The following is a 23,638-nucleotide window of genomic DNA, read 5'->3' as shown; positions in this document are numbered from 1 at the left end:
ATACACTTCCTCAGGAACACGGATGGCGTATCGAATTGCAATCTCTGGACAGATAAGCCGGCAATGGAAACTGACCCTGGCAACGTTTAACACCCGAACTCTCTCCAGTGAAGCTAGCCTAGTGGGACTCTTTGCGGAAGAATCAGGCATTGTTCTGGATATCACTGGCATTGGTGAGCATTTTTAACAATGGAAACAAACAAACAAACAAACAAACAAATAAATAAATAAATAAATAATGACTGGTGAGGCTTATACAGTGCTGACTAACAGGCATGTCCTCTGCTATAGAGGACTCCCAGACACGAAACAATACGGGGTAGGATTCCTAATCCACAAGAACATAGCAGGCAGCATTGACAAATTCTACAGCGTTAAATAGAGGGTAGCAGTAGTCGTAAAGAACTTAATAAAACGTATAAATCAAAGTTAGTAGAAGCCTACGCTTCAACATCCAGTCACGATGATAGGAAGTAGATCAGTTTTATGAAGATGTTGAATTAGAGATGAGAAAAGTGCAAACTCAGTATCCGTAGCAATGGGCGACGTCAATGCAAAAGTGGGGGAAAAGCAGGCTGGTGAACAAGCAATTGACAACTATGGCGTCGATTCTAGGAACGCTAGAAGAGAGATGTTGGTAGAATTCTCAGAAAGGAATATGCTGCGAATAATGAACATATTTTTCAGGAAGCGTGGACCTGGAAAAGCCCTAATGGTGAAACAAGAAATGAAATTGACTTCATACTTTCTGCTGATCCCAGCATAGTGCAGGATGTATAAGTGATAGGTAGAGTAAAGTGCAGTGATCATAGGTTGGTGAGGTCTAGGATTCACCTCAATTTGAAGAGAGAAAGAGTAAAATTGGTCAGGAAGAAAGAAGCCAACCTACACGCAGTAAGGGTAAAAGCAGACCAATTCAGACTGGTACTTGCAAACAAATATGCGGCCTTAGAACAGAGATAGCGATAACATAGAGGTAATTAATGAAACCGTAACTAGACTGGCTTCAGAAGTAGCCATTTAAGTGGCAGGTAAGGCACCAAGGCAACCAGTAGCTAAGCTCTCCCAAGTAGCAAAGGATCGAATAAAGAAACGACAAACAATGAAAGTGTCCAACTCAAGAGATGAGATGGAATTCGCGGAATTGTCAAAACTGATCAACAAGGAGAAAATAAGGCATATTCGAAATTATAACGTAGAAAGACTGAGGAAGCAGTAAAAGATGGACGGGCCCCAAAGTACTCATTTGCTGTAGCTACAGTGCACTGTAGCCACCTGTTGTTGATAATTAGAATGTTAAGTACCGTAACTTCGCTAATTACCCAGGTAATTGCGGAAATTGTTCTATATCTAGAGGCTGTCAATCCGTACACTCGTATGGTAAACATAACGTTACCGTGATTTATACTTTTCTAATTAAAAAATATTGGTACAGCTAAAAAAAAGGACACCCTGCATATTACTGTAACTATATTACCTCATCACAAATAAAATATTTGTGTAAGATAACCAAATATTTTTTGTGCAATTTTTATCGGTTAACGGAAAACTCACGCGAGTGCTTTACGTATTCCGCCGCCGCCCTCTTTTGCCCCCAGCAAAATGGCAGCCGGTGGCTTCACTCGCTTCCGTAGTAAAGCCCCTCAATTTTTCAAAAGTAGCGCCATTCTTAGATCTTCCCGCCACCCCGCTCACCCTGGCGCTTCCTCCTCCACGCTTCCTGTCTCCCCAGCCTCCTCCGCTCCCCCATTGGCCAATCTGTGTCACGTGGAAGCAGGCGCCGCGCTTTTGTATATTTTTTTCTTTCCAGAGCGAAGCAGGCGCCGCGCTTTTGTATATTTTTTCTTTCCAGCGCGCTCCGACCTCCATTGTTGGGCCTGCGCGACGAAAGTACGGTAGACGGACTTACGGAATGCGTTAGCGTAATGGAATGTGTTAGGGCCGAGAACTTAATTGCGATGCCGTGCTGCTGCGCCTTCGGTTGCCGCAACATCCGGCGGGCGCAACGCAAAAAGAAAAGTGTGGATTCACAGGATCGGGCGGGTTGACTTCGAGGAAGTCGCAAAGAAGGCACGGCTTCGTGAAGTGCCACGGCTCAACCTCTTCTTTTGGGCTTAGTTGACACCTTCCGCTTCGAAAAAGTGTATGTGTTCATGCTCTGCGTGGTTTTTAGCGCGTTGAAGTTGACTTTTCTCTCGAATGTGCTCTCTTTGTTTCGTGTAGTTTCGACGTGCGGTGAAAGTGCACGCATGTGCAGCTGGCCTGTGACATAGAAGCGATATTATACTGGGTGTGTTTTGAGCTCCACCAGAAGTTAGCACATTCTCGATGCTTTTGCAAGGCTCACTATGACTTATGGATGCAGTCTTTTAGCTTCGAATGTACGCCCGCGTGTATTGATTTGGTTTGTGGTGATTAACGTTTTAACGTCCCGAAGCGACTAAAGCTCTGATGGAGGTCGTAGTGCATGGATCCGGATAACTTTATCTGGGTCGCCAGGGGATGTTTAACGTGCACTTTGATCGTAGAGTCGTACGTGGGCCGGTAAATTCCTTGTTGGCGTTTCATAATTCTCGCACGGGCGCGCTAGCGCTGCTTTAGAAGTTGGCGCCTCAGCGCGATTGTAGTTCTTCAATATATTTTATTTACTAGTTGTAACAACGTGCCATTATTTCGCACTATTGACGGCGCCTCCAGGGCACCAAAGCTGCAACGGGAGCACTAAAGCTAGAACCAGTGCTGGATGGGGCTCGCCGAAGCCTGTGCATGCCAAGGGAGTATAAGATAGGCTGTCCACTATAGCGGACAGCCGATTTTGTATGCGAACACTCCCTGCGCCGCCTGCTTTATTGTAATGTCACGTGCTCTTCAGAGGCCTCCGTTAGCCGTTACATATGCCCTCCTGGAGCAGTACTTGTAAAAAAAAAAAAAAAATCTATCGTCACGATTACCAAAGCACCCCGCAATGAAAAAAGCGGCACTGTTGCCAGGCATCGCTGACCGCAGACAGTCGGAATCTCTCACGCGCCGGCCGAACAAAAGTATCCTGCAGGTACGTAAATGAACCTACGAAACCACGTACGCACACTTTCACGCTGTCAAAACCTGAAACTTTGGTAATTACGCGCGTGTTTGAGCACACCGTGTGCTTGCGTCGTGTTTCAGCAACACGAACTCTCAACGTGCGCGCACTTTACGCCTTAAATACGCCTTGAATAATAGTCCTTTTCTCTATTTCTTCCACAATTCCAACACGACATTTTTAAGGCCAGTTACCGACTGACGAAGCAACATCTGTATTGAGAAAACTGCTCCGCAGGGCTCGAACAAGCTTTTCCGCGGATTTCTTCCCGTAGCGTGTTAGCCATCGTCTGCTACGGCAGGCCCACCACCGGCGGCGTCACTGCCGAGACCGCGCCGAGCGGAGGAGGAGGGAAGTGAATGGCGCTACTTTGGGAGATTAAGGGGCTTTATTCCGTAGGCGGCCGCAGCGCCTCCTTACGTAAGTGGCGCCTCCATAGACGACGGTCCTTTTGCAGACGCCCGGCAGGCACAGAAGTTATATAGAAGGTTGTGCACTTACCCGCACTTACCCGCGTCCTGGGATTGGTCTAAAAGCGGGCAGCACGTATTGTGCCACGAAATAGCTCGTTGAGATGATCACCGTGTGTTGATGAGGAACATGATTTCCATACTATGGTTAACATACCCTCAACGGGGATCGCGGGCACGAAGCGCATTCGCGTGTTGATGATGATGATCTTTCTACAATGGCACATACGCACAACGGGTATAGCCACATTACAACGGGTAATCGGCAAAAAAGTGGCCCGTACATTTAAAACATGTAAGAAGAAATGAGGAAATATAAGCGCTTTGTCACATTACGTAGCACAGGCTCACGAGAACACGTGTGCGAGCCAGTTTCTTTGACGCCAGTTGACGAAGGAAAGAAAAGGGCGCATATATATATATATATATATATATATATATATATATATATATATATATATATCAAAACGTTTATTTAAAAAATTCATAGCATTTCATTATCCGCTTCATAAAAGCAACGTAGATTCCAACATGTGCATTGGATTGCCGTAATGTTTTTTAGAGACGTATGCTTTTGCAACGCGGATTCACAGAGCGCAGGTATAGTGCGTTCTCGCGGGTGGAACTTGCCCTGAATATATATATATATATATATATATATATATATATATATATATATATATATATATATATATATATATATATATATATATATGTATATATATATATATATCTATATATATATATATATATATATATATATATATATATATATATATATATATATATATATACAGTATACGTGGTTTTCGCTGTTGTTACACTTCCTGGAAAATACAATGGGATTGTGACACTTCCCTTGTTTTTAGTTGCCCAAGTTCTTGAGTTCAGCTTGAGGTTTGCAGTGCCAAGCAGGTATGCCGCTCCAATGAGAGCGTCCTTCAAGAGAACAGGCCGCCGCTGTTGAATGACTCGTGCCTCGTCTTCTGTAGCGGAACACACGAACTTTTTGTCGGCAGTAAACCTAGCTGATTGCTTCGTTCGACCTCTTCTCGCTTTGCTTGTTCGCGTTTGCAACGTTCAGACCATGCCTTAAGGCTCTGAAAACACTTTTTTCCCACCATTTCCGTCGCGAACGAAGGCAGTTTCGCATCTCAAGTTGCTCCTCGAATATAAAAAAAAAACGCTACGTTAGCATCAAACTTTTCGCTCGGAAATCGGGCAAGGCTGGTGATGTGGGAAGAGCAACGCTATATTTGCTTCGAAGGTGGCTACGCAGCTCGCACATTATTAATGTTAAGCTCCCTTGCCAACTCTATCGCTTTGGCCGAAAACGACGCAGACGAACAGACGAACTCGCAGACGAATTTCGCGCAAATTCCTTCAGCCGTTGGACCCGTTCTAGGTGGCGCCACTAAATTTCTAACCAACTTTGATTACGTACATAAACATTTGAAAGTAAAAACATAAGCAGTATAAAAGATGCAGAAATAACTTTGTCTTTTATTCTGCAAAATATTGACTAAATTGTTACAATAATTTGTTGAAAGTGAAAAATTACTTGCGAAAGCTTTGTAATCCTATCCACAGAGGCCCTTTCCGTCGCATGTTTTGTGTGTGAGCTCCTTTTATTTCCATCCCGCTGCAGGCAAGTGAATTTATATCCATTGTGATCTTCTTATGGGTAAAATTTCATTCTCTAACTAGTAAACTGTATGGCTGCGTCATACGCAGTGCTTTACTTGTGTGTGATGATTTCAAGCGCGTGTCTCGTCATTCTCTGGTTCTGGCATGGCGCGTCTTGGGCATCGGCGCCCCTTTTATTTCGTCGTCGCACTGTAAAAATTGCGTTAAACATTGCGACAATAAATTATTAAAAGCAGAAAGAAGAACCTTCCTCCTTCCGTTACTTTCTTTGACATTTTCTTTGATTTGCCGCAAGTTAAATGCTGTTGGCGGGTTAGTCACCGGCTCTAGTTTCTCGACTACACCACCGGCATCCACAAACTTAATTTTTAGTGCATGAACAGCCCCTTCTCCTTCGTTAGGGCATGGAATTGACTTTTCTGTGGTTCCTTCCCGTGCCCTAATTCCTGGTTTTATTCATGCAGATTCACAAACACAAAACATGCCTGAACTCAGCGCACAAGATTCAAAGCGGGAGCCCAAAGTTGAGGACAAAGTGACTGTGGAGGATGGTAAGTAGACTACACTGTCGTGTGTTGTGGGAGTTGTGTGAAGTGCTAGTCTGTTACAATGAGTTTGGAGCGGTGCTCTCGCTATTATTGGCGGTGTATCAAAAACCCAATTTACCTGTATGCTGCCATGAGACGATATCGTTCTGGAGTTTCTCGCGATTGTGGTGTCTGGTAGCTCACGGATGATCGGCCGTACGTTAGCCTCCTGGCATAGCGCTGTGCTATGTCCCTTGTTCGTACATTCTCCAAATCGCGTATGGATCATGTGGGTAGTCTATTGTAATCGTCTTCATGGAACCCATTTGTGCCGCAACCGAGGTTACGGCAATAACAGCCTTTCGTTAAGGTTAAATGTTGGACAGTTCCTTTGATCTGATGTGTGAAAAACGTTGCTGTTTCAGCCAGTGACACCGACTCTGGCAGCGATGACTCGGCGCCAGAACTTGAAGATGACATTGGAAAAGCAACTGGACAGAGCCAGGTAGGGATGTGAAAGCCAAATGCTTGATTATTGAAGGGTAGGCAGAGCAACAATCATACTGAACTTATCCCACTATTTGCATTTACTAGAAGGCTCAAGTGTATTTGATACAGTGCATTCTGAACGACATGCTGCCTCATTCCGTGTTCCACTTAGGGGATGTCAGTGATTCTGGCTGATACCGGACATAGCAAGAAGCATTGCTACATTAGCATTATATCGGTCGTCGAGTGCCAATCTGCACTTTGATTGTGTTTGCAAACAACTGCATACAAATGTCATTGTAGAGTGTGTAGCTTTCTTGGTTCATGGAACTGTTAGCTTTCAAGGTGCGGTCTTCTTTTAGTGCTGCTAAACAGCGTGAGTGATTCAATCATTGCTATACCCAGTCGCACAGGCCACTGCTGACCTCGATTGGCTCCCTTGCACATGCGCAAGGGGGAGAAATTCGATCTCGATCGTGCTCCTTTATGATCGAAAGCGCTCCATGCGACTGTGGTATAAATTTCATTCCATCTCTGGGAACTAATCGACCTTCAAAATAATTGCTCAAGGACCCACCTGTCATAAATACTTAGCGTGTGCAAAACTAAAAGGCAGCACAAGTATTGGCACTGCGTATGTTATCAGAAGTGTTGATGCAATTACTGTTATGGTAAGCTTGCTTGTAGGTTAAGGTTGAATACCCAGTTTTGCAGCTCACAATTCAGTATTCAAGAATTTTCAATGCGAAAAGGGCAAGGTGGCACAAGCGTACCAATTACAGCAGTACTGTTAACATAGATTTCGATCAAATGGCATTGAATAGCAAGGGGTAACAAGTGTTAATGTAGTTAAGTTCTTCGGTTAGTGAGTGTGGTTGAACTACCAGGAGTACAAGCTTATCAGTAATGAAAGATTAAGCAAGAAGAAAACGGAAGTGTTCTAGTTAACGTTCAAAATTATGTACCATTAACAACTCTTTTGTTGAGATACACGAAAGTAAAGCTTCAGGTAGACTGCTCCATTCTCGTATTGTTGCAGAAAGGAATGGATTGTCGAAAGTGTAGGCTGAGTAGTGTGGGCATTAAATGTTCAAAAGAGAGTTTAAAATGTGAAGTTACCTAAGCATCTGCATTCACTTTCAATGTTTTTGTTTCATTGTCGCGTTGTCCCTCACAGATTGCACAGGCAGCAGGCATCACAGAGGAGCTGGTCAGCAAGGCCAAGCAGAGCAGAAGTGAGAAGAAGGCGCGCAAGCTGATGTCCAAGCTGGGGCTCAAGCAGGTCCAGGGCGTCTGCCGGGTGACCATCCGAAAGTCCAAAAACATCCTCTTCGTCATCACCAAGCCAGACGTGTACAAGAGCCCTGCGTCGGACACCTACATTGTTTTTGGAGAGGCCAAGGTGTGCGTCTTGATAGTGCTGCCATCCTGTATCTTTGCATGTCCTCTTCAAAAACTAGTTTGAGCTTAACATCTGATAAAGCAAACATTACTGGTGTAACACCAAATTCTTTACTCATGAATTCTATTCTCGGGGTGTTTATTGTCACGGAAGAACGGAGTTCTCGCTGTGGTCACTTTGAGTCACGGAAGTTAATACCTACAATGTTTACGGCAAAGCTAGCAGTATGTCTGAAGGAAGCGACGTTTCCAACTGAACCTGCCTAATCCACAAAGAATTGTGTACTTGTGAGTGTGAGCCTGGCCAAGTGGCTGAAATATTGTGAAACGTATGATTAAATCAAATCTGCTAGTACTTCTTGCCTGCTTTACAGCCTACTGGTAGTACCAGTTGCCTAAAATAATGGGCTGACATACGCTACTACAGTGGAATCTCGTTGATACGACCTTCACGGGAACCGAAAAATAAAACATGCTCTGAATGTCTTATCATCCAAAGCAAGCTCTGAGAAAGGTATCTAAGTGCAGAAAAGATAGAAAAACATATTATACTGAATTGTATTAATGAGAATCCACAGTATAAACCACCAAATTTTCCTTGCCTGAACATCGTGTCATAGACGGCTAGGGAATTTTCAGTGAAAGTGTCTGGGGAAACCTAGAAAAATCGGGGAACTTAAAAATTCCAACGTAACAGGCCCCCTAATTCTGTTCTTATCAATAAAGCCACCAGTGCTTAGTTTTATAATGCAGGCGAGGCTAGGGGGAGGGGGTTCTGTAAGTATGTACCTAGTGGACATGTTCGTTTCGTCTGCTGCTGAAGTTCCCAAGCTGGAGCGCACTTGAGAATGAGTCAAACGCCTGCAGCCAATCCCCACTTCAACAGCAGGCGAAATGGACCTGCATAATATGTCCTCAGGTCACTGTTTGGGCCGTTGACAAGGCAGAAAAGGGAACTTTATGTTGACAGGTCACTTGTTGGGTCATCGACGAAGCAGGAAAGGCAATAAAGTCGCTGGCCGATTTCTTGATTGTGCAGCTTTTCAGGCCTGTTCGATTTCTTGGACTTCCTTAATGGTGCCCAAATTTTCTGATAACGTGCGTCAAATGTCAATTGTCAACATGTCGCGGCACACAGATGTCAACATATCCACGTGCACACAGTAGCAGCTGCGACTATTTAGGTTGCCGTCTGTACTACGGCCGATTTTGGGTGAGGTGTCTCATCATTTCTAGTGCCATTTGGCTAGTGGGAGTAAAATTCTGTTAGAGTGAAACTTGTTTCATTTTATTGCAGAGGCAGCTCGTCTGGAAAATTGTAGGAGTTCGCTAAATGGCTAGCACTTGCTTCAGCGATCTTTAACTACCATATTTACTCGCATAATGATCGCACCCCTGAATTTTGTCGTAAAAATTACATTTTTTAAAATTTCCCGTGTAATGATCGCACCTGGAACTTGCCGCTGCGATATGTCGTGTGCCAAGTCTACCTAACATTGATCACGCTTACCATCTGTCAAATGCTACGTGAACGACTCTTCAAGTCAAACTAAGCGGTCTGCACGCACCAAGCATTCTTAAGTAGATGCCTCGTTTCATTACTTTCATCATTTTCCGCACTTCCATGACTAAAAAAAAGCTGCAACCAAACTTGCCTTTATTATGTGTAGGCTTTATAATGGTTGTGGTCAACAACAACAAAAAAGGCGCCTTTCGATTCTTTTCATCTGCACTCATGGGCACGCAACAAATCGCGAGAAGCATCGATAGTAGCCACGTTTACACTGATATGTTAAGGGGAGACTCTCCTCAGAAACCTTTCTTTTTAAATATTAATGCTAGACAAATGAAAATTGTACCACTTATATAGCTTGATATCCTCATTCCAAATCTGTTTTTAGTTTTAGGATAGCTTGATGCATTCATGTCCTAAGTGCCATGCATAAGTGAAAAACAGTGCATGTTTGTGCAGCTACTGGACCTAGCAGTTGGCATGATGTAGCAGTGCAAAATGGCTTTTCTTGTCCCTAACACTCCACTGATTGCTAATAACCAAGATAATGCAATTCCCTTGACAGGCAACATTTTGAGAGAATTTCATATCTGATGCTTCGTTTTCAGTGACCGGTACCCAAGGGTAATGAACATTTCCATTCTTAAAAATAAACTGGTTGCACTAAAATCTAGATCAGTGCATTCTACACATCTTAAAGATGATGCACACCAAATTTGGTCTTGATTGGACCACAATAAGTACATCAAATGTCGTGCACAAAAGCCATGTTTGGCCAAAAATATGAAGCTGAGAAAAACACGATTGAAAGTTATAAAAGTTCTTTATTTGTGTTGTAGCGCTGAAATCTATATAAAAATTGCACATAATGCAGGCCAGGGTATCTAGATCCAGTGCACTACTTTAGAATTCACCTGCGCCATATGTTGTTCTCTCATAGAGTCTTCGTGAGCACCATGCTGACCCACTTCCTGCGCTGTTACTTTCCGAGCCAACTCCAAGTTCAGCCACTGCTCTTGTAGCAGCGAGGTGCACTTTCTTTGTTATGGCGGTGAACGATTTATGGTGCATCGGTTTTGGTAAACCAAGAACTGCACAAAATCGGACGAGTTGATTGTGTACCGCTCTAAATGCGCGCGCCGCAACCACTGCCTTGATATTCACGGCGAAACTCTCTCTTGGGCTGGCCGAAGGGCGCGCTCCACCGTTAGCGTCGTCTACCGGAGATGCACGCCGCGACGAATACGTTGACGAGATAACGGACGTGGTACACGCTGCATTGCTGCAACACAATCCCAAAAACGACGCGAGTCGTTTCCGTTTTTTGGCCAACTCACGGGGATAAAAAGGTCGCGCCGTCCGCACGCCGGACATGCCGCGGTGCTCACGTTCCCGACGCCGATCTCGCAGATAAAGGTGCTTGCCATCTCCTCGCCGCTCCTATCTTGATTGTCGAAGATTATCCACTTTTTCTCCGATGCGCTGACGAATTCGTCTGCGCTGTCAACGAAACTTGAGCGGCCGGCCGGCTTTGAACCGTCGAAAGCGTCGCCGTCGCCTAGGTTAGGCTTAGCTGCCGCGGACGTCTCCATTGCACGCCGCTTGACTTTGCGGCGAGTCCCCTTGAACTTGTGCTTCGACCGATACTTTCGAGATCCAAAATCGCGTTTCTTTACGGGATCCATCGAAACAAGGAGCAGAAAAATGCCTGAAAGCCTGGGAACACGTCGAGAGAGCGGCGCGTCGCAGAAAGAGCAGACAACCTGCGGCCGCGTCGCGCGCTAGCAGCCAATGGCGTGGCCGGAATCGCACCACGTGATTTAGAAATCCAGCGAAAGCGCTCGGTTTTGGCGGTGAAATGTTGTTTTTATTATTACTTCTCGGGGAGATTGTGACGCGGCAAAGCCGACCTCGGAGAGAAAAAGCGTAGGCCTACTGCCTTGCACAAGCCCAACAGCTTGTGACGTCGCGATTTGACGCATCACGCGCATGAAAATAGGCCAGATTTGCACCTTTTCTCGCCACCTCGGGTGCTTTCACCGAGTTTATTTATAATTTCCCAATCATTTACGGCTCTGATTTCTTTATATGTGAAAGAGGAGGGATCAATCTTGCTGAAACAGTCAAAAACATAAAACTGACTTTTCTGATGAAAATCGCCGTTTTTCGACCCGCGTCTCCCCTTAAATGTGAACCCTATTCATACGCCGACGCTTGTAACACAGCTAAGGTATTCACCCACCATTAGCAGAAACGTGCTGTATTAGGATAGTAGTGAAGACAGATGCCGCAGTTTCCGCAGCATGCCGGCTGAGTGTTTCTATGACACTGGCATCTAAGCGTGCCCATCTGTTTCTGTCCCCTCAAAGTGTACATGGCTACGTTATTGCCACAAACTTGCCGATATTAACGATATTATTCATTACTGACACGGAAGAAACTGTTTCAGTGCACGTAACGTACTCACGAGAAGAAAAAATCGCGTTCGGCTTGCTCCGCCGGCCGCCATTCTTGTTTTGGTGTCCCGCAGCAAACGCGGGACGAAAATTTTTTTGTTTCTTTTCGCGGGAAATTTAACCCGCGTAATGATCGCACCTCTGATTTTGCCTAAATTTTCCTGGCAAAAAAGTGCGATCATTATGCGAGTAAATACGGTATGTATACTGACCCACAGTCAGGATAGGATAACAATTGTTTACCACCCGCCATGGTTGCTCAGTGGCTATGGTGTTGGGCTGCTGAGCACGAGGTCGCGGGATCGAATCCCGGCCATGGCGGCTGCATTTCGATGGAGGCGAAATGCGAAAACACCCGTGTACTTAGATTTAGGTGCACGTTAAAGATCCCCAGGTGGTCGAAATTCCCGGAGTCCTCCACTACGGCGTGCCTCATAATCAGAAAGTGGTTTTGGCACGTAAAACCCCATAATTTAAAAAAAAAAAAACAATTGTTTACCAATGTTCTTTTCATTTTTTTTTTCCTTCTTGTTCCGTTAGTGGTCTGAGCAGCGCTTTGCGTACAGTATTAACATATCACCACGATTGGCTGTTTGTGAGCTGTGGTTGATGAGAGTGCAGAGTAAACAAGTGAAAAAATCCTTACGTTATACTGACCCAGATTTCTCTCCTTAACCTTTTCCATGCCAAAGATTTCCTTTAGGCTGTTAAGTAACACACGAGTGAGACACGTTATTATTTTGGCATGAATGCTGCGCTAATAAATGGCACCAGCTTCCTGTTCTTTAGGGGAGTGGCAGAAGCACAGCAGAAGTTTGACTCCCCTTGGTTTAAAAAATGACAGTGCAGTGTTACAGCTGTAGCAGCCACCTTTTTATTGTGAAGCATTTCTTGGCAAGCATTTGCCACTTTGACAGTATCTATCTAGCCACCTACATCTTGGTGCTCTCATGGTCATTTCGTCAACTTGGTATCTACAAAAATTGGCATAGTATGGCAAGAGTGTATGACGAACATAAATGATCAGCCAAGATGAATATCATACGTGTGTCATGTAGGTCATGAAATAGCCGCCTACATCTTGGTCTTCTCATGGTCGTTTTGTTAACTTCGTGCGTACCAAAATTGGCATAGTATAACAAGAGTGTATGACGAACATAAATGATAGGTCATGACATGTGTGTCATGTAGGTCATGAAACAGCCGCCTACGTCTTGGTGCCCTTATGGTCGTTTCGCTAACTTGGTAGGCTCCCCCGCACACTGCTTCGCATAGCATCAATTCCCACAGGTTGTGGGATCTGCTGGCTTTTTTTTTTTCTTTAGATACAGTCTACTTCTCTTAACCCTAAAGTGTTTGTTTATTTTGACCAAAAGTGACTTTATTGTGGGGATCGGGTACTCTGCGCACTGGAATTTGTGCCACGAGGGAAGGCCGAAAAGAATATAAAATGAAGTGGTTTGTTAGAAAATATGACATCTGCTTTCTTTCTTTTTCATTATCCCCCTAACACGATGGGTCCTTTTTTCTCTCTCGCTCTCCAGATTGAGGATCTTAGTCAACAAGCTCAGATGGCGGCGGCTGAGAAGTTCAAGGCACCTGATGCAGGCGCTGCGATGGGCGAGCCGGCACAGGCTGCGGTGTCTCAACCTATTGAGGAGGAGTCTGAGGAAGAGGAAGAGGTTCGTTGCACATTCTTTATTTGCATGCCATATTGCTGATGCTCGCCTCAGTCAAACGGGCAAATTTAGTGTCGCTTTCAGCAATTGTGCATTGCCGTTAGCGTCATTTTTAAGCTGTCACCCGGAAAGGTCTAGTGACACTTTATTTAGATTTGCAAGCAACTGTATTTGATGAACTCACTTCACTGTGTGGAAGTGTGTACTCTCGATAGCAGTGCTTCAAGCATAAACAAATACTTAAGGTAGAGTCGGCGCTAATTCTGTGACCAAATATTATGAGTGTCCCTGTGACTGCAGTGAAGTGATAAGCTCAGTGAAGCGATAAGCTCGAAAAAATGCATATTTTCAGCATTTGTCAGATTGTCCACTGATTCCACTATTTTGATTGCCTGGATTTTAGCTATGTTCCTTGCTTGTATTGGCTAAAAACGAGTAGACATGTTAATGAAATTATACTAGTATATCTATTTCCGTTTTTTCTTTTGTAATAAAGGAGTAAGCGTTTATAAAATTCTAAATCCTGAGAATCATATCCAGCCCCATGGCTGCATATATCGTCATGGTCATCAATCTGAAATGACGCTGGATTGCGCCGCCACCAAAGTGACACACAAAGCAAAGTGGATGACTAATTCGAAGTGTCAATGCTGGCTCAAGTCACAGAAAGGAATCGTAAAAAATTGTCTTTGACGTTGTGTCGTCGGCTGAAGGAACTGGCAGTGTACGGTCAACGACCAACTTTCCGGGTGCCCGATAGTTTGGACGGCTTCGCGGCACCACCACGTACCCCATAGAGTCTATGTATAAGACCGTCTGAAATTTCGGACACAAGAACCCTTCGCCGTCCGATTTTCCATACTTTTTGCCCTGACCATAGGTCCGAAATGGCGTTAAAGCCACCACCACTGCAGCAACTTTGATTACCTTGCCGCCTCGAACCGGCGCTCTCGCACGCAGATCCGCTGGCAGCTGTAGCCCCCTTTCGGGCTGCCAGAGGCCGTGAAAGCGTCTGAAAAATCGGGCAGCTCAAAAAACAAATGCATGCCTTTTACTGCCCGGCTCAAATCGCCACAGGCACGTCTGAATTAGCTCTGAAGGCCTACCAGTAGACTTCTCAGGCGTATCGGTGCTCGTGCTGTGACAGGAGAGGACGAGTGCATACGTGTATAAATTAAGGAATAGATACAGTGCCCATAACAATGGCCCCTTCCCACTCTTGGTATGCTTCATCGCAATACTTCGCATATGCATCACTGCGTAAGACTGCTGTATTGAGGTGAAGCTGACTTTTTGGGAGCCGTCATTGTGCAACGCGCAAGACATTGGCGAGGATATTAAAGGCGGAGTCGGCATGGCTGCCAAGAGTGGTGATTTGTTTCAATAAAAAACAGCACCAAGCAGCAAGAAGCTTGGTAGCGAACGTCGATGTAGTTAGGCCTGGCGTTGCCACAGCACGGATCTGTGTGCGAGAGCGCTGGTTTGAGAAGGCGGGATAATGAAAAAGGCGGTGGTGCTGGCTACGATTAATGCATTTCAGACCTGCAGTTATGGCAAAAAGTTTGGAAAATCGAACGGCAAATGCTTCTTGCATCTGAATTTTCAGGCGTCCGGAAAATCAGTTGTTGACTGCAGTGCTATGATGCTTGTGTAAGGGTAATGAATAGATCAGTCCATGATTGATTGGTGTAGGTATAACAAATTTAGATGCCTAACCTCACCAAAACTATAAAATGCATTCAAATGTCATGGAAACATTTCTTCAAGTACAGTAAAACCTCGTTAGTTAGGAAAAACGGATAATTCTGACTTATCCTCTGGTCCTGCCAGGTGTATGCATTATTTAATGTAATCAAATTCTTGTTGATTCATATGTATTTGACCGCACATCGGTTTATTTGGACAATGCTCCGAGTTCGGCAAGCAGGGAGCGCAGCAAGTGCGCGACTCAAAATAGCGACAACGCTAGCCATGAGAGCGTCCAACTTAAATGCCCGCATTGCCATAGTGATCTGCAGAAATTCTACATGAATGACAGGAACAGCGTAATGCTTTGTGCCTATTTGTGCTTTTATAAAAGCCTTTTTACGTTTACCGCTACGCACAACACCAGGTTGGCCGTGTGCCTTCAAAACTGTGTAGTTTCCGCCCATGATCTCTTGGATAACAGCCGCAGTTTCGTCTGTAGCAGTTGCAGCAGACGGAAGTTTCGTGTTGACTCGAGAGTGCGCATTGGTTGCGTGCTTTACAGAACTGCATGGTTGCCGTCCATGATTGCGTTGGTAACGACCGCGGTTTCGTCCGTAGCAGTTGTGGCAAATAGTAGTTGTGTTTTTAATCTGTATGCGCGTTGGCCGCATGCCTTCACAACTGCATGTCGGTAGCGACCTCAGTTCTGTCCGCATTGGTTGCTGCAAACGGTAGTTTCGTTTTGACACAATGCAATAGCCACACGTGCAGTGTCACAAACACAGCGGAAGCTGTCGAGGGTAAAGAGCGCCGGTTACATCGTGGCGAATGGCCAATCTGTTGGCGACTAGGTAAAAAATAATTGGGATGTACGTGCGGTAGTGAAGTGTGTGTCTGAGACGAAGATATGCCGTGGCTGCGTTGCAAAGCAAGTTGCGAGGCCTTCGCTTCTGCATTACTTTTGTGCAAAATAGAAACAGGATTTGCTTATTTATTGAGCAAATTCGATCGTGTTGACATTGGTTTTTTTTTGATACTCTTGATAATCCGACATTCGGTTAACTCTGACATTTTTCTTTGTTCCCGTGAAATATCATTTAAGGGGGGAGGCTACCCTTGAGACCGAACTTTTTTATTTTTTAAGATATCCAGATGAAACTTTCAGGGTACGTTCACACCACCGAACTATGGGGAACTGCAAAGTTTCATGAAGATATGTTTACTAGTTCCAGAGTTATTGAGGTCTAACTAGGTGATTCATGTATATGCCTGAGGAAGAGCCTGGAGAAATGCCAGCACATCGTAGGAAGCTGAAATTCACTGTGATGATCCCTTGATATATACCCCAGGGGGCTAAAGAGCCCTTTTCTTTAATTTCCCCTCCAAAAAATTTTAAGACAACTTTGAATTTGATGTAGCCAGTAATGACCACATTCATCAAAAATTAATTGCTTATTATAAATTAACTGCACCAGCTTTCAAAAAAAGAAGCCTGTTACCCCCTGGCAAAGTCATTCAGGAACAGAATAAAAAAAACGGCATACAAATCTGAAGAGCGGTTCTTGAGATATCGCCTTCCCCAGCACCACTACTAGCGAAAAAATCCATTCCGAGAAAACAGGCCTTAAAGTTGAACACATGTTTTTTTATTAGAAAGCTCCTGCGGAGCTTCTAATTAGCTCGATCTTGCGGCTCCAGGCACATCAGTGTGTCGGATTTTCGACTGGCGACAGCCGAAAGCACAATTCAGCCGCGGAAAAGCGTCTACGCAGTCGGCACTCGCTACGGAAGATCGGAAGTTCGATGTTCGTACAAGACGCATATCGCGCTCCCGCGCACTGAACATCTGCACTGTCTTGGGCTTTGCCGGCATCGCGTGCAGCGAAGAACTAGCGAAGAAAAAAAAAAAGCTGAGCAAATAATCTAAAAGATAGCGCAAGGCGATGAGCAGCTCGCAAGCTCATGTTGAGGCGGACGGAACAAAGGGCAACAACGACGCGAGCGCGGCGGGCGCGCCATCAAAGGGAGCAGCCGCCGCCGCCCGCGCAGCAGCCAATGGCAGGCGCGCTTTAGCCCGCGGGATTTGAGCAGCCGCCGCCGCCCGCGCAGCAGCCAATGGCGGGCGCGCTTTAGCCCGCGGGATTTGAACGCGCTGCTCCGGCCAATCAGCGCTCCGCATCACATCGCGGGAAACGCCAATAGCGCCTCAACCGCGCCGACGATGCCATTTTGCAAGGCGGCAAAATAGAGACAAAGAATTCACGGTCAAAACGACACCAATATGGCGCGGGCAGGCCGCATGGGCCGGAAATGGCGCGCGCGCGAAGTTTGACTTCATTTCGGCATTTGCGCGTGTTTTGTGGGCCGCGGTGGCCTCGAAAGTAGCGTTTTTTTTGGTACTTTACGGTTGAATTAGGTGCTGATAATTACAGAACAGGTAGTTTATGAGACATACAACCCAAAAATAAGGTTTTTCAAAAATCGGCTTTCTCGCGATTTTTCGGTTTTCAAGGGCCGCGTCCCCCCTTAACGAGGTTTTGCTGTGTTTTCAGCGAACAAATATGGAGGGAAATGGGCTTGGGCTTTTCCTGTTTATTTACTTTAGTGCAAGGAAGAAGTTTCACTTAGTCTCTCCATTTATGATCGTGGTGGCTTGAAGAAAGATGAAAGAAATTATGAAGCATTGTGGAAAAGGAAGTGAACAAACTCTGCAAGTGGTCTGCCTTGTTGATGAAATATGGAAATAAAACATAAAAAGACAGTCTTGCGAGGTCCAGAAACAGCTGCACAGAAAAGCGAAATTTTATTTATTGCCATATTTACTTGAATGTAATGTGACGATCGACCTTCCAGTCATGCAAAATTTTAAAAATAAAACTGCGAATGTAATGTGAGATGTACGAAAAAAAGAAGTGGTATCGTTATTCAAGGAATCACAATTCGGGAACGAGGTCTCCTCACTCGTCATCGTCGTTCTTGTGCGACCGGTTTCCGAGATAGTTCGTATCATGAAATTTCACGTGACTCGGCATCAAAAGTGTCCCCGACAAGTGTTTCTGGCGTTGTTTCAAGCTCGCTGTCAGTGTCGGGACGAGCCAAGTCTCTGAAAGTGATTGCTCAAGAATCAAGTCATCTTTTGTGCCGCAAGCTCTTTTGAGATGAAGTTCTTAAAAGCCCGCACAACCATTTAATTCTGGGGCAGTACCAGGCCACTTCAATTTCCACAGAGCCCTTCCGACCAGCGGGCCTTCCACTGGTTTAGCCATCCGTGAATCATTGATGTCAAGACTCCGAGTTACAGCGAACTTTCACAACTTCTCGGCCATAAAAATTGCCAATTTCTCGAAGCGGCTGTCATACCGAATGCACTGCATCACCATAACATCGCGAATGAATGGAATTGGAAGCTCGAAAGGCCACGGGGTACTGCAGCACAGTCTCCCATCACAAGCACAGTGAAAACGATGTCAATTCCAGCCAACAAAAAGTTTTGACTTTGGCTGACTTTGTCTCTGGCATTGGATTTGGGACGTAGCGGTACAGGTTGCCAACACGATGCTAAAAACCGAGATTTGGAATATTTCTTTTAAGATGGTCAATTCTGTCGTTGTTCAACTGTTGCATGAGGGTAGAGTTGAAGCGATGAAAATCATGAAAAGAGTTCATATTACAACTGATCGGATATGGTATATTTCACCGTTACTGTGAAGTTGCCACATAAGGGGGACTTATATATCCCACTGTTCTTCCAGTGGTTTAATCGGTACACATATTTGGTACATGCCCTGTATAATTGGCACCATTCTGACTGCAGTTTATGAAAATAAACTTTTTCTTTCCCTTTCCAGGTGGACGAGGCAGGAGTGGAGGGCAAGGACATTGAACTTGTCATGTCGCAAGCCAACGTCTCTCGTGTCAAAGCGGTCAGGGCGCTCAAGAACAATAACAACGACATTGTCAATGCAATTATGGTAAGCAGTGGATATTTGGCTTCTTTTTCCTTTTCCTTCCTTTCATCTATTCTTTCTCAATATAGGGAAGAGCTGGGGGAAAGCTCTAGAATAGGAGCCTGAAAGAAATGGTCCCGTAACCACAGCATACCGTATTTACTCGATTCTGACATGCCCTCAATTGTAACGCGCACCCGTTTTTCGTGACCAAAAAGAGGGAAAAAGACGCCCTCCATTGTAACGCCTACCCATTACACCTACCCGGAAGAAGCCTAGGTTCCTATAAAGTCCATGTGTAATAAGATCGCGCTTCGCACTGTGCCGTTTGCTGTGAGTGTGAGGCGAAAAAAATGGTGGCTTGATGTGCGCCGTCTTTCCGTGTACCCAGTGTTGCAGATGACGTGATCACTAGGGGTTGAGGTGCAGTGAGCGTGTGGTAACATGGTCAAGCATGCACTCCGTCCAAGTCAGATGGGAAAGGAGGGTACACATCGCTTTCTGTTCAGTCTCGGCGCCCCGTGTGTCTTTCCTGGTCATTTTTACAGCACACAACATTACCTTAGCTAGCAACCTTCACCTTTGGCTCGAGTTTGTACAAAAAGCGGTCCATAGGAGAGAGAAATTGTGATTGAAATAATCGTTGTGCCGTCGATCAAGTTTGAACTCGCAGGACTTTTTCTCTGTTTAATTACATAGGACTTTGCCTTGACCAACAGAGCTGTTCAAATTGTGCGTCAGTTTGCATAAAGAGCTTTTAAATTATTGGGATTTCACTATCTGTTTTTGGCACAGAGTTAATTGGTTGTGAACTTTGTGCTTCAACTTTTTGTCAAGGCTTCCTCACTTTCAGCAAATTTTTTTAAAGCTATGAGGCCACAATCACAATTTCGCTGCCTGTAGTCAGTAGAATTCAGCTTTATTTCTTAAATGCAACAAATTTCATTCAAATCGATTGAGCTGTTGTGAAATGAGGGCATTTCTTGTGTTTCACGATTTATTATTGTTCAGAAATTGGTGTTGACCCCGAGGTAAAGCATCCTTCTTCAAGCACTACTTACCATGATCTGTATTGTGTAACTTTTGCTAATGACTGCATTGAGTGTTCAACTCATTATTGAAAAGCAATCTTGAACAATGATTGTAGCAAAGTGAAGTTCCCGGCGCAAATGTTTTTTATGTAAGCAAGCTCCGATATTACTCTAGTGCATTACCTGCCATGGCAGCTTAGTTGCTATGGCGTTGCAGTGCTGAGCTCAAGATAGTAGATTTGATCCCAGCCATGGCAGCTACACTTCGATAGGGGCGAAACACAATAATGCTCTTAGACCAGAGTATACACTTAACCCTTTCGCTGTCACGGACGTACTGGTACGTCATCGCGCTTTCCCCCCACAGTGTCACTGACGTACCGGTACGTTCTCTATCGTGCGTTCAAAATTTCGCGCCTGAGCGCAAAGCTGGCGCTCCTAAACTGGCCACGCCATCTGTTGACTCTTTCTACAAGTTTGTATTTTCACCCCGACCTGTGTAGTACATGTATTGAAGAGTACGGTGCGACTGCCACTCCTCCCTTTCTCTTCGCTGAGCGGCGCGGTGGCTCTGCGTTCGCCGGATCATGCGTCGCGCGCGTGTAGTTATGGGTTCAAGGGTTGTTCTGCCATCTCCGCTGGTTTGAAGGTTTTTATTTTTCTTCTGTTGGTATGTTTGCTAAGTTCAGGCGCACGCGCCGTTGCCTCTCCGAAAAGAGTGACTCGATTGCTGCTTTCGCTCTCTCGCCACACCGTCGCTTCCGACTTGCAGTAGTAAACGTAAAGCCCTGCGAACTTTGTTTTAGCCTTTTTCCATCTCCCTCTGTCTTCTTGATCACACAACGTCCCATTTCTCTCCGTTGTGCTGGCGACTGAAAGCGCATCCTTCCTGCGCGCAGTTACTTTCGGATAGCTGAGGCGCGCGGGACCTTCGTCTGCTCATTGGAGCGGTGGCTCTTCTGATTCAGATTACGAGCAGAGCTCGGATTTGGACTCGAACAGCGTCTCATGCGAGGAAGAGATGAGTTCCGCATCGTCAGATTCGGATGTTGAACGGATGTTAGTCAGGCTGATGATGATGTTTACTAACAACAGCTGCAGAACACTGAAATGTGCATATTGCATTGACTATGTTATTTGTATACCAATCATAATCAAAAATAAATTGCTATGTTCATTCCCTGTTATGCTCGTTCCCTGAAACCAAGCCGACACTAGGTGTGCGTCACGGCCAGAAAGGTCCGGCAGCGAAAGGGTTAAAGGGCCCCTCACCAGGTCTGGCCATTTTGAGCTGACAAGTGCAGAGCATACCGTATTCACACGATTGTAAGTCGACCCCTTTTTTTAAATTTGAAAGTCTGAAGTTGGGGGGTCGACTTACAATCGAAACCAAAACATGGCCCCGCCAAAAAAAAGCGATACCAACGGGAGCTACAACGTAGTTGCAATTTTATGTTTGCTCTATGGCCCTACCCGTATCTTTTCGCTATCCCGCGTGTTTGTTCTCTTTTCGGAAGGGTTTTTCAACATTTTTGAGAGTCTTACAGTGCATGCAACACTCATGGGGGGTGTCAATAGTTGATAGAAGCGCTGCTGTTCCCATTTGCGGCGGCACCTTCTAAACGCGTGGTGCGAGAGTGGCGACTGCAGCGAAGCGAAATGTGTGACGGCAAGTGAGAAATTTCCGACGTGCCGAAGTCTGGACGCTTTCCGGAGCTGTAGGTTAAGCTTGCGGCGTACGTCGCTGAAATGCGTGATCGGTCCCTGCCAGTGAAGTGCGACGTGGTCATGAAACAAGCCCGGACCTTCGCCTTAATTTTAACGTTCTGCTCCGCCGTGAGTATGAGTGGCTGGCGGCAGAAGACTGCGAAATTACGCCAACCGGACCTGTCAAGAGCCTCCCTGACGGCTGCGTGTGGCTGGGTGCATTTGGCGTGGGCTGCTGTTCTGCAAGATGTCCTGGTGCGGTCGTTTGCCAAATTTGAAATTTCGCTGGACCACGACGCGCTGTGGGACCGCAGCAACGATGACAGCACTAGTGAAGACGAGTAGTCCAGTGACCATGTCAGCTACTAATAAATTTTCGTTATCGAATGCGCCCTCGGGTATGCTCTAATTTTTTTTTCTTTTTTTTTTTTCGGTCAAGCGATATGAGGGGGTCGACTTACAATCGTGTAAATACGGTACATTGCGCGATAACGATCATGTCTGCAAAGTATTACATCGCTGCGCCCCACGGAAAGACCTGAACTTTCAGACCGAACGCCATTTTCTCTTCTCGTGTCCGCCGCGCTCCAAGTCGGACGGTGACGTCCTCACGTCCCTGCACCTACGTTCTCGTGTCCGCAGTGTGACATCGCTCGTAGTGACACGTCACTTAGATAATTATTCAAGACAACATCTGTTATTTGTGTGATCTGTTGCTTGAATTGACGAATTGAAGTTTAGAGAAATAATGAAACACACAAACGGAATGTCTGCGTGTTTTTTGTTTTACTTCGCACCGAAACAAGAGAGATGTACTTCCGCTTCGTCTGCTTGTTCCCATGGTCGTGCAATCACTTGTGCAAGTACTGAAACTATGCCATTTTCTACTGTGTTCCAGCACGTGATCATGCTCTGTGATCAGATTGTTCTGCCTCAGTATTCGTGTCGCACAGAATTATACCGCTAGTCATGTTTCCTTGTGCACAGCGTGCAAAATCATGCGCTGCACAAGCAAGACAACAGCTTGCACGCGACGCCGTGCATAGCATCGAAGAAAAAAAAAGAAAACAAAGGCAAGGGGCCCTGTGACATGTGCGTCATGCGATCCTCGATGTCCGGTATGAGAGAACGCAGGGAAGGAATTTCGCTTGCAGAGGCCATGCTTGGCAGTGGACCCCGCCTGCTGAAATCATGGGTTCGCAGCACAAATATGTCTATCTCGGCTATTAATGAGGCGATTTGAAAAATTTTTGCGGCACAACGCTCCCTAGAGGACATGTAACAATTCCCAGCGCATAACCAAAATTTGCTATGGGGCCTGGTGAGAGGCCCTTTAAAAAAACCCAGGTGGTGAAAATTATTGGTCTGTAGTCCCCCACTACAGCGTGCATCATCCTGTCGTGGTTTTGGCATGTAAAGCCTCAGAATTTAACTTTTTTACTCTGGTGTATTGTCCTGAAGCTCCACTGCATGGGTTTATCCATGCAGTGGAGCTTCATTGCAATCTTGGATTTACCTTTACTGTGGTTGGAAATGTACGAGGAAAGAGAGCTGTACGAGATATTGAGTCGCTTTTCTTTTTTCTTGCAGGAACTGACCATGTAGCGATGTGCTCAAGGCTCCAAAAATCATGTGGCCATGTTCTGAGAAGAGTTCTTTTTTTTTTTCTGTCTCTTCTGTTTGCCTCCCTCGCCTTGTAAAAAAGAAATGTGTGTGAATGTGGAAGATAATTCACCTTTACTCTGCCAGTAGATTGATTGGCGGGGCGTCCTTCCCATTCATAGTGTTGTGAACAGTTACAATAAATTGTAAAGCCCATTGGTTGCAGTTTTTTTTTCTTTGCTTAGCAGCAGTTACCGTTGGGTGCCTTACTACTATGTACTAGAGAGGCCCAGGGGCTTCCTGGGCTCCTTGTTCCATGACATGCCACCTGACAGTATTGAGCAGTGTTGCTGTTTTTGTTAATTTGGCGCTAGATTTAGCAAATATTTTTTATCTCT

At 45.4% G+C, this 23,638-nt stretch overlaps 1 protein-coding gene across 3 annotated transcripts; it reads left to right on the top strand.

Annotated features, from left to right (window-relative positions):
* The first annotated feature begins 5,148 nt into the window (after positions 1 to 5,148).
* Positions 5,149 to 23,456, top strand: Nacalpha (nascent polypeptide associated complex protein alpha subunit). 3 transcript variants are annotated; one of them, XM_050178025.3, is made up of 7 exons: positions 5,149 to 5,236; positions 5,664 to 5,750; positions 6,152 to 6,231; positions 7,393 to 7,617; positions 13,130 to 13,267; positions 18,802 to 18,924; positions 23,229 to 23,456. In XM_050178025.3, exons 1-7 carry the CDS (start codon positions 5,233 to 5,235, stop codon positions 23,241 to 23,243), a joined length of 672 nt encoding a protein of 223 aa, XP_050033982.1. In that variant the 5' UTR covers positions 5,149 to 5,232; the 3' UTR covers positions 23,244 to 23,456. The 3 variants fall into 3 exon arrangements, with proteins under 3 accessions (XP_050033982.1, XP_050033983.1, XP_072144297.1); XM_050178026.3 differs by having other exon boundaries at positions 5,160 to 5,200; XM_072288196.1 differs by lacking the exon at positions 5,149 to 5,236 and adding an exon at positions 5,484 to 5,511.
* The last annotated feature ends 182 nt before the right edge of the window (positions 23,457 to 23,638 follow it).

Source organism: Dermacentor andersoni, chromosome 5 (assembly GCF_023375885.2).
Source record: "Dermacentor andersoni chromosome 5, qqDerAnde1_hic_scaffold, whole genome shotgun sequence".
In the NCBI taxonomy this organism is placed as follows: Eukaryota; Metazoa; Arthropoda; class Arachnida; order Ixodida; family Ixodidae; genus Dermacentor; species Dermacentor andersoni.
This window is presented reverse-complemented; position numbering and strand designations above follow the sequence as displayed.